This window comes from Amblyomma mixtum, chromosome 4 (genome assembly GCF_055824585.1).
Source record: "Amblyomma mixtum isolate Tamu chromosome 4, ASM5582458v1, whole genome shotgun sequence".
In the NCBI taxonomy this organism is placed as follows: Eukaryota; Metazoa; Arthropoda; class Arachnida; order Ixodida; family Ixodidae; genus Amblyomma; species Amblyomma mixtum.
Genome location: NC_143015.1, coordinates 118017449 through 118028879, shown reverse-complemented (window position 1 = coordinate 118028879; position 11431 = coordinate 118017449). Strand labels below are relative to the sequence as shown.

General features: G+C 51.8%; 1 protein-coding gene across 1 annotated transcript; it reads left to right on the top strand.

Moving 5' to 3' along the window:
• Window positions 1-6962: 6962 nt before the first annotated feature.
• On the top strand, window positions 6963-10088 carry LOC149348058 (uncharacterized). The gene is made up of 3 exons (XM_089541676.1): window positions 6963-8091; window positions 8323-8538; window positions 10024-10088. The coding sequence occupies exons 1-3, from the start codon at window positions 6963-6965 to the stop codon at window positions 10086-10088; spliced, it is 1410 nt and encodes a 469-aa protein (XP_089397802.1).
• The last annotated feature ends 1343 nt before the right edge of the window (window positions 10089-11431 follow it).

Here is an 11431-nt window from a genome sequence, read left to right as displayed (position 1 = left end):
TAGCAGAAATCAAAAGGAGGCAAGATTCTAATGTTAGGGTGTCCTGAATTGCACCGGTTAATGTAAACGCTCTATAGTTCTGTCTAAGAAATATATGAGAACGGATTTTGGGAGCTTTTCGGGCCGCACACTTGTGGGCAGCGTCCCAGGTGCATGCTAGGAATGCTCAACCCGCCGCATGTCTTCGGGCTCTCACCTCCCAACTACATCCGCTGTCTGAGAGGCGTTGAGGAGCATTTGGGGCCTCTCATGACCATGCGTCAAACATGGTGGCTACAAAAATTTCACTACAATACCTACAATACCATATTTCAAGAGACCACCCAGATGACAGCGTTTAGGCTCGTCGATGGCAGCGAGGCAACCACCGCGCTCTACGCCATGCTCCCGAACGACACATATGAAGACGACATCGACGCTCCTGCCTACCTGCAGCGCGCAGAAAAAGCACAACCACTTGCCTGATTGCAGATCAAAGTTCAATGGTGCACCGACGCCCGACGGTAAAGCCTACTCCAACGTCACGCCGAATACAAGTCGGTTGACCGTGCAGGGCTGCGGATGCCCATTAGCCGCCGCGGACTTAGTGGAAAGCTACTACAGCACTACTTCGGCCCATACCAAAATTCGTCGACTTGGACAGCCTGACTACTAAGTGTACCCCGACGGAGTGACAGCATCGCAACGGCACTGGCAACGCCCCGAAGTTGTGCATGTCGTGCGCCTGAAGCATTATTAGGGACGTTAACGGACGCTCTTTACTTGCAGTCATAGTGTTTTTTCGCTTCTTTGATTATTTCCTGTTATTTTCCATTCCTTTCTTTTTGTTGTAAAGCATCCAGCCGATGCCCTATCAGAAGGGAGTAATGTCGCCCATCTTTGTAGTTAGGTCAAATGTCTAACGCAGTCCCCCAAGGTAGAGAAGATTTCTAATAAGGGAGTAATTGCTCATTGGCATCCACCCAAGCGCAGCCATACGGCAACAAAGGAAAGAACATTCGCCCAACCAAGAGAACCTGCCTACTTTCCACATCAACCCAGCCTTGACGCGGAACAAACAGAATGAAATAGCAAGCTTCTTAAAAGTTACAGCGAGTGCTTCTCGTAGTCATCAAAAGTCCTACAAACGCCGATTCACAAACATCGCATTGAATCCGACGACCACACCTGACCTCTTCGCCAAAGCCCCTACGGAGTGTTGCCGGGAGAAAGACAAGTGTTCAGAACTAAGGTTTGGTTTGGTTTATTGGTGTTTAACGTCCCAAAGCAACTCGGGCTATGAGGGACGCCGTAGTGAAGGGCTCCGGAAATTTCGACCACCTGGGGTTCTTTAACGTGCAATGACATCGCACAGTACACGGGCCTCAGGAATTTCGCCTTCATCGAAATTCGGCCGCCGCGGCCGCGATCGCACCCGCGTCTTTCGGGTCAGCAGCCGAGCACAGTAACCACTGAGCCACCGCGGCGGGTTTGTTCGGAACTAAGGGGAAGAAATGCATCGCGACGATGTCATCCAGCTGTCGAAGAGCCCCTGGGTGGCACCGGTTCTGTAGGTGTGAAAAAGAAAGACAGCACACTTTGGCACTGCGTCCACTGCCGCCGCTTTAACAACAACAAAGAAGGAAATCTACCCCTCTCCCATACCGACGACACGCTCAGCCGGCTCTGCAACGCCAAGCACTTCCCTTCGATGGACCTCAAGACCAGCTACTGGAATACAGAAGTCGGTTAGAGAGATCCGGAGAACACCGAATTCATCAAACAGCATGACCTCTTCAAGTTCAAGGTGACGCCATTTGGACTTTGTTCCGCACCATCAACTTTCCAACTGGTAATGAAGCACGTTTGAAGTAGCGGATTTGTCTTGTGTACTTAGATGACGTCGTTGTTGTCGTCTCGGAGTTTTATGGCCAGCTGAAAAGGCTTCGAAGCGTGCTAGAGGCAATCAAGTCACCCGGGCTAACCTCGATAGCAGAGAAGTGCCACTTCACCTATAAAGAACTACTGTTTCTAAGACACATTGTAGCCAAAGATGGAGTACGCCAAGACCCAGTGAAAACAGTCGCTATTGTACAGTTTCCGAAACCGACCGACAAGAAAGCGGTGCGCAGATTTCTCGGACTGCACCCGTATTACCAACGATTAGTGAAGGACACTTCGTGCATCCCTAGCCTCTGGCCGAACTAAGAAAAGCATACATGCCATTCAAGAGAAATAATCGCAAGCGGAAGCCTCCAGGGAATGTTAGCATCAATTACAGTCCCAATCGGTCCTCGGGCACTTTGAAGAAAACAGCGCGAAAAAATTCTTACCGACGTAAGCAGCGTGGGCCTAGGCGCCGTTCTCGTTCAGAAGAGCGATAGACTGCAGACATCAATCGCCTATGGAAGCCGTTCTCTGTCGAAGGCCAAGGCTAACTGTTCGACGGCCGAGAAGGAATGACTCTCGATTTTCTGGGCTACGTCGAAATTCCGCCCCTACCTGTACGGAAAACGATTCAATGCAGTCAGCAATCAACACGCACTCTCTTGGCATGTCGATTTGATGCGTCGCTCTCGCCACCTCGCTCGGTGGAGCCTACTCCTCCTGGAGTTCGACATCACCGTCGTCTGCAAATCTGGACGAAAGCACGCCAATGCGAACTGCTTATCTCGAGCTCCTCTCAAGAAAACTTCGGAAGACGAAGATCAGAACGCCTTTTTGGGCCCGATAAGCACAAACCAGTTCGTTCAGCACCAACGCTCGGACAACGACCTAGAGCTTCTAAAACAATATCTGGAAGGCAAGCTATCATCACCAGCAGCAGCGTTCAAGCGCGGTTAACCTTCTACGCTTCTGCGAAATGGCATGCGTGTGAAGAAGAACTTCGTCACCAAAAAGACCGCGTACGTGCTCGTCGTTCCGGACAACTTACAAGATGAAATTATGCAGGCTTTGAACGACGAACCAACAGCTGGACAGCTCTGGTTTGCCCGCATCCTACGTCGCATCCAAGATACTTACGACTGGCACCGATTAATCGCCGACGTCGCACAGTATGTCAAAACATGGCGGGAATGTCAACGACTAAACAAGTGGCTTATCAGGCCAGCTAGACTTATGAAGCCCATACCACCACCATGCAAACCCTTTGAACCGATAGGGATGGATCCCCTCGGCCTCTTCTAAACGTCAACGTCGGGTACTGCAGACGCTGCGCCGTAGCAAAAGCCCTGCCGAATAGTACTGTGGTTCAAGTCGCAATGTTTTATGTCAAGAAGATCCTTTTATGCCACGGCGCCCCAAAAGTTCTCATGACGAACAGGGGAACGGCATTCGCGGTCGAGGTCATCGAAGCCGTTCTCAGAGTCAGCCACACAAGCCACCGACGGACTACTGCGTACCATCGGCATAGGTGTTACGGAACGTGTGAAAAAAACTATCCCTGACATGCTCGTCATGTGCGTAGACCGCGAGCACAAGACCTTGGATGTCATCCTCTCTTACGTCGTCTTTGGCGACAATACCGCAGTGGCACCGTTTAGGCACCGTTTAGGCTCGGCCATGGCAGGGAGGCAACCACCGCGCTCCCGAAAGCCACAGATGAACACAAAATCGCCGTCGCTGCCTAACTTCAGCGCGCAGAAATCCGACGACGGGCTTGATTGCAGAATAAAGACCAACAGTGCACCGGCGCCCGACGGCACAACCTACGCCGACACGACGCAGAATAGAAGCCCAGTGACCGTGTGTGGGTGTCGGTGCCTATACACCGACGCTCTTACACGTTATTCAAGGTAACTTTAACTTAACATAAGTTTAACTTTAAGTTAAACTTAAAGTAACAATTATACAGAGTGGCTTCAAAAACACTCCAGTGAGAACAACTAGAATCAGATTTTATTTTAATCCTTTCTTCTATCGCTCCCCCTTTCTTTCCTTTTCCCTGTCTTCTCCATCTCATTTTATTCCCGCTAGCCGCAGCACGGATGCTTCATGCTTCGATGGCAGATGCCGCGGCTAGAAACATCTGTTCCTTCATTTTTTTATTTTCTTATTACCAATAAAAAGCCACTAACTGTCCCAAGCGGCATTAACGAAAGCCACGGCGCCTCGCCTCTCTTGTAAGGTCAGAAGCCTACAAAGATACACGAAGCACCACTGACTGCGTCGTCTCAGGTCATACTTCTTTTAACATGCCTGATTTGAGCAGTTACTTCAACCCACAGTTTGGCTGATCTTCTGGTCTCGCGAAGGTCACATAGGTCTCTCTTTCTTTTTTCTCATTTCTACCTTGCTACTCTCTAAGCTTACGTATGTTACGCTCGTAACAATCCCTCGGGTTGCTCCTCTCTGGTCCCCCTCCTTTTTTTCCTAGTCCAGCCTCAGGGGCTAAACCAGCGGCAGGTGCATTCGTGCCGAATATACTGAAAAAAACCACTACTTTTTTTCTTTTTCCTGCTTCTCTCTTGTTAGATCAATATTCTCTACCCCCGGCTCTCGCGGCCAGGTGCAGGAGAATTCTCCTTCACCTTGCCGCGAGGGCCGGGGGGTAGCATATTTCTTTTTTCTCACTGGTATTTTTTTACTTCAATATACTTATTTCTGCAATCGCTATCCGTTTCTCGCTCAAATGTTCTGTGCCCATCCCGATAAAAAGGGAAACACCAGCCAAAACAAATCAGTCTTGAAAAAGATCTGGTCTCCAATCGAAACGGCGAGTCAAATAAATGTTTCCCTTAACCAAGCGTGCTGTAGTGCCGGAGCCCACATTTCGCTGGCTGGCCTCTCTGGAAACAAGCGCTGCGCGCCCGCCGTCGCTCAAAGCAGGCCCAGACTCTCTCGGACATGTCGCGACGTGCAGCGTGACTCATCCCGCCAGGCCGGCGCCGACACGGACCCTTCCTCCTTCCCTCCTCTCCGTCGGTGCGGGCTCCTCCGACGCGTCATCGGCCGTCGCCTCTCGACCATTGGTCTAATATGAACGATGGCCAGTGCCGTGACCTGATTGGAGGATTTGAACGGCTGGCTGCCGTAACCGTTACCAGCGGCTTTAAAAGCGGAGCCGCGCTGAACCCGACCAGCAGACGGGCAGCAGAGGAGCCATCACGCCGGAGCTACGCTCGCCGCCGGGGCCGCCCTTCTTCTGTGTGCCTGTCCGTGGTGCTCTTGACCCTTGTATCATGTAAAAGCCCTTGTACATACTGTACATAAACGTCCTTTTACTCACCGTCGCCTCGACCGTTTCCTGGCTCGGACTCCCAGTCCCAACAGTGGATGGCAGCTGCGGGATCGACCGGCGTCAGCTACCTCGGCGCGGTGAGTGCCTGATGTTTTCCCCTCAATTCGCCAGACTGCTCTAGCACACGTGATTGTAGTTTAGAGTAGGGCTGTGTGTAGCACTGTAGAGAGCTTTGCTGTTTCGAGCCAAGTCGGAGCGCTTTGAAACGAAAGCTGGTGCAGAGGGAGTAAACGAGGCGTTTTGGAAAGAATTACTTGCGCGTGTCATGCTAGTAGCGCTATAGTAGTGAACCGCAAGGGAATTCTTAAAGGCCGATTCACACGACGGACCGTTCGTCCGCGGCCCGCGCACTACGTGTTCATGCGTCAGCACTTTGAGAGGCGCGCTGTCGGCCGCCATCCATCCAGCCATCCAGCGCGCCTCTCAAAGTGCTGACGCATGAACACGTAGTGCGCGGGCCACGGACGAACGGTCCGTCGTGTGAATCAGCCTTAAAGGGTAAGCTGCAAGAGACTATTGTGCCCGATGGAGAACCTTAAAGTGAAGGAACTCCTCGAAATTTGTGAAGAGCTAGGCCTTACAGTAGGCCGTGCGAAACGAAAGCAGGCGATTCTCGAGATCATGCGGAAGGAGGGCGTAACGGCTGAAGAAGCCAATGAGGCCTTGGCTGAGATCAATGAACGCCGTGAGCGCGAAGACGCAGAGCGAGAGCGAGAGCGACAAGAACGCCTTCAGCGGGAAGAGCGAGAGCGAGAGGAACGCCGAGAGATTAGAAAATTAATAGTTGGAGTTGCTGCGAAGCTCGCCGGCGCCTAGCGTAGCTTCAATGACAGTGCAGGCTAACGGCCAAAGAATCCGAGACCAACTGCCGCCGTTCGTAATCGGCGAGGACATGGCAAAGTATCTCGTGAAATTTGAGCATGTCTGTGAGAGGAATGTCATTGAGCGAGAACTGTGGGCACAGAATTTGCTAGCTCTGCTTCCCGAGGAAGCATCTGACGTGATAACGTGTTTGTCGAAGGAGGCGTTCCAGAGTTACGATGAGGTCAAAGAGGCCCTGTTGAGGAAATATAAGCTGTCACCTGAGGCATTCCGGCAAAGGTTCCGGTACGCGAAAAAAGGCAGTGAGTCGCACATCGACTTCGCGTTTAAGCTGAAAGCCGACCTAGTTGAATGGCTCAAGGGCGAGGAAGTTTATGACGATCGTGATAAGGTGGTAGAGTGTATTGCGCTAGAGCAATTCTACCGCTGTATCCAGGACGATGTAAGGCTCTGGCTGCAGGATAGGCTTACTGAGGTTAAGCTCAACAAAGCAGCAGAGCTGGCTGAGGAATACTACACTCGCCGAAACGTGCACAGCAGGGCATTACGCATCGAAAAGGCGGAAACAAAGGATGCTTCTCAAAGGAAGCCTGATGGAAGGAAACCGTTCGCGCGTCGCGATTTTCGAAAAGATGCGTCTGCTCTAAAGGAGGCAGTAGGCGAAGAACAAAAGGAGTTAAGGAAATCTGACGATGCTCCTAAGCAGCGCGCTGATGCCGCACGTGCGTTTGAGTCACGGAGGCCTTTGACATGCTACCACTGCAAAAAGGAAGGGCATATCGCGGCAAACTGTAGACAAAAGGTTGCTTTCGCAACGATTCGGGAGACAGACAAGAATATGCGGTTGTTGGAACCATATATGCAAGAGATTAGTGTGAACGGTAAGATGTGCAAAGCCCTTCGTGACTCGGCGGCAACTATGGACGTTGTCCACCCGTCCTTAGTTTCTCCGAATGATTTTACAGGAGAAGGCGCGTGGATAAGGCAAGTAGCTGAGGAGCAATGTGCTTGCTTACCGATCGCTACAGTGATCATTGAGGGTCCTTTTGGTCAGCTCAACACCGAGGCGGCCGTGTCTGCCGCCCTCCCTGAGCATTTTCCTTACCTCTTTTCGAACTGCTCAGAGCAGCTTCTGAGGGATAAAGGCAAATCGTTCTTTGCCGGCGTGGCATGCATGGCCCTTACGCGATCTCAAGCGCGGAAGCTTTCGCAGAAGCTTGACCTTGCACCGGAGAGGGAAACACCGCTTAGGGAGGCAGATGAGCATCGTAGCCTAGATACGGTGTCGGTGGAACCTCGGATCGAGGACTGTCGGGGAAGCGGAGAACTCGCTGCTAACGAAACTGAAAACAGTTTCAACGATAGTGGCAACGAGAAGGTAACGGCGACGCCACTGAGCGAGGCGAATTCCACATTGAGCCCAGTTTCCGACAGTTGGCACGAGCTAACTCAGGTTGACAGAGCGACGCTCGTTCGGGAACAGCAGGAAGATAGCTCGATAATAGCTTTGCTGGATAATGCTAAAGGAGGAACAAAGAAAAAGAATGTTTCATTTCATCAGAAATCCGGCTTGTGGTACCGAAATTACGCTGACGCCCGTGGTCGTAAGTACGAACAGCTTTTGATCCCACAAAAGTATCGCCATCAGCTATTGAACCTGGCGCACGAAAACGCGTGGGCAGGGCACCTCGTCGTGAAAAATACCAAAGCTAGGCTCGCCCAAGAGTATTACTGGCCTTATTGCTGGAAGGACATTGAAGGCTTTGTGCGCTCTTGCGACACTTGCCAGAGAGTAGGCAAGTCTACCGACAAGTGGAAGGCGCCCATGAAACTGGTGCCAATCATAACCGAACCCTTCCGCCGGTTGGTAATTGACATTGTAGGGCCACTGCCCGAGTCCAAGAACGGTTGTCGGTATATTCTGACTGCTCTGTGTGTCGCGACAAAGTTTCCTGAAGCGATACCTCTCAAGGAGCTCAATTCTCCTCAGGTCGTAGACGCCCTTCTCTCAATTTTCGCTCGTGTCGGATTTCCCTCGGAAATTCAGTGTGACAATGGCAGTGTTTTTACCAGCTGCCTAACCTCTACCTTTTTCGAAAGGTGCGGTATCAAGGTCGTACAGAGCTCGATCCATCACCCGCAGTCGAACCCAGTAGAACGTATGCACTCGGTGCTCAAAAGAATATTGCGAGTTCTTTGCTTTGAGCGCAAACGCGATTGGGAAGCCTGCGTGCCTGCAGCTATGTTCGCTTTATGATCCGCTCCCCACGAGAGCACAGGCTTCAGCCCTGCGGAGCTTGTGTACAGCCGGAGCTTAAGAACACCGCTGCGAATGCTGCGAGAGTCGTGGGAAGGCGAGGAGGAAGACCCAAACGTGGTCACGTACGTCCTTAACCTGCTTCAAAGGATCGGAAAAACGAAAGATCTTGTCGAGAGCCACATGAAGGCAGCGCAAGAATTGTCAAAAGAGTACTACGACAAGTCAGCAAAGAAGCGTACTTTCGAAGTGGCCAGCCAAGTAATGATACTGCGACCGTCTAAGAAAAATAAGCTTGAGGTCCAGTGGGAGGGGCCAGCGAACGTGGTATCGAAACTTTCTGATACCAACTACGAAGTTAAACTAGGTAGAAGGCCCAACAAAATCTATCATAGTAACCTGATGGAACCGTACATTCAGCGTCACGCTGTCGTGAATGTGATTTTGAATGGTTCGGACGAGGAAGGTGCAGAAATCCTGACCTCTGCGGACATGAAGGAATGCGGTTCGGCTGCATTGTTAGAACAGGTTAACTTAGAACCACGTTTAAGCCAAGCCCAGAAGGAAGACTTGAGAATGATTGTTTCTGAGTTCGAAAAAGTGTTTTCGGATCGTCCCGGAAAGACGACGCTAATTGAGCACGACATCGAGCTAACGTGTGAAGAACCGATCCGTAGTAAACCGTATCGCTGCTCTCCCGTGCAGAAAGAAATCATGGCAGGTGAGATCAAGCGAATGTGCGACCTGGGAGTCATAGTACCGGGTGAGAGCGATTACACCTCGTCCTTTATACTAGTGCAAGTACCGGGAAAAGATCCCAGACCGTGCATTGATTACCGGCGACTAAACGCGATAACCCGGGATCAGACCTATCCAATACCAAACCTTGAGGAAAGGGTGGAGACCGTGTCAAGGTCGAATTACATATCCACACTAGACCTCGTGCGAGGCTATTGGCAAGTCCCCCTTACAGAGCGCGCCAGCCGCTACGCCGCGTTCGTTTCAGCATTCGGAATGTTCCGCCCAGTCATGTTGAGTTTCGGACTCAAAAACGCGCCATATTGCTTCTCGAATCTAATGGACCACTTGCTCCATGGTCTGTCCGAGTACGCGCTCCCGTACCTGGACGATGTCGCCATCTTTTCTAACACATAAGAAGAACATGTAGATCACTTACGGGTCGTGCTGAGCAGGCTGAAGGATGCCGGCCTCACAGTCAAACCTGCTAAATGCCAGCTAGGTTGCGCCGAAGTGACTTACCTAGGGCATGTGGTGGGGCGCGGCCGGCGTAGACCGTCAGAAATCAAAGTAGCCGCTGTCGTAAACTACCCCCGGCCAACCACTAAGACCGAGATAAGGGCCTTTTTAGGCTTAGCTGGATATTACCAGCATTATGTAAAAGACTACTCGACGCTTGCCAGTCCTCTCACAGACGCGCTTCGAAAGTCGGAACCCGTGACGGTGACATGGGACCAAAAAAAAGAGAACGCGTTTCAAATGCTGAAACAAGCATTGAGCGAGGAGCCAGTTCTAATGGCGCCTGATTTTTCAAAAGGCTTCATAATTTAATGTGATGCCAGTGATCGGGGCATGGGAGCTGTGCTCTGCCAAGATGATGATGAGGGCAATGAAAGGCCAGTTTTGTACCTAAGCCGTAAGTTGACTTGCCGTGAAGAGGCGTACAGCACTTCTGAAAAAGAATGCGCCTGCCTGGTGTGGGCAGTTCAGAAGCTCGCCTGCCACGTCGCCGGTTCCAAGTTCGTAGTAAAACCGACCACTGCCCACTAACTTGGTTAAATAATATGTCATCTAAGAGCGGCCGGTTGCTGAGGTGGAGTATGATACTCCAGCAGCACAATCTTGTCGTTCGTTATAAGAAAGGCAAGTTAAACGCGAACGCAGACGCACTAAGCCGTGCGCTCTGACCAAGGCTACCTTCGAACGCCTCACTATTTACATTTTGTCACTTCGCGAACGCTTGTTAAGTTCGCTCGTAAATCGGGGCAAAATTGATGTCCTCATCCGCGGCCTCAGCCGATTGTTTTGCTGCCCAAATGATCTCGAGGGACCCAATTTACAATCATTTCATTCCTTGTGTTGTTTGCGTTTGACACTTTGTTTGAGTTTATTATTTTAAGAGTTCTGGTATCCCACATGTGTCTCTTGTTGAAGAGGGAGCGAAAAGGGGACAGAACTATTGCTAGCGGAGTTTTGTGACCTTTAAGTCTGGTGTATTGACGGGTGACAGAAGGCACTTGCTCGTGTTGGGTGTTGCCTGTTGTCGGTCGGTTCTTGGCAACATGCAGAACGATCAACGACCGATGCTGAGAAGCAAGCTCTTCCGAAGTACCGAGCGAAGCTGATCCAGTCACCTGGGCGACAAAGCTGCGGAGCAGTGATCCTGTCCTGACGAGCGGGACCCGTTCTCGGAAAGGAGCCTGGAGCTACCTGCGGCTGAACACCGGACGAGAACTTGGAGGAGCCTGGCGTACGAGCGCTCCCCGCATCCGAGCCACGCGGAAGCAGCTCGTCTTCGTGGCGCATTGTATGGCGGCGGTGGTGCTGTAGTGCCGGAGCCCACATTTCGCTGGCTGGCTTCTCTGGAAACAAGCGCTGCGCGCCCGCCGTCGCTCAAAGCAGGCCCAGACTCTCTCGGACATGTCGCGACGTGCAGCGTGACTCATCCAGCCACGCCGGCGCCGACACGGACCCTTCCTCCTTCCCTCCTCTCCGTCGTTGCGGGCTCCTCCGACGCGTCATCGGCCGTCGCCTCTCGACCATTGGTCTAATATGAACGGTGGCCAGTGCCGTGACCTGATTGGAGGATTTGAACGGCTGGCTGCCGTAACCGTTACCAGCGGCTTTAAAAGCGGAGCCGCTCTGAACCCGACCAGCAGATGGGCAGCAGAAGAGCCATCACGCCGGAGCTACGCTCGCTTCCGGGGCCGCCCTTCTTCTGTGTGCCTGCCCGTGGTGCTCTTGACCCTTGTATCATGTAAAAGCCCTTGTACATACTGTACATAAACGTCCTTTTACTCACCGTCGCCTCGACCGTTTCATGGCTCGGACTCCCAGTCCCAACAGTGCGCTTTGCCATATATATATACATGTATATCAGAAAGGCAACACCC

Coding starts and splice junctions, on each gene's coding strand:
- LOC149348058 (XM_089541676.1), top strand. CDS start 6,963: ATGGACGTTGTCCACCCGTCCTTAGTTTCTCCGAATGATTTTACAGGA. Junction 8,092..8,322: donor ATTTCCCTCGGAAATTCAGT/GTGACAATGGCA, acceptor ACGAGAGCACAG/GCTTCAGCCCTGCGGAGCTT. Junction 8,539..10,023: donor CGACAAGTCAGCAAAGAAGC/GTACTTTCGAAG, acceptor TGGTGTGGGCAG/TTCAGAAGCTCGCCTGCCAC.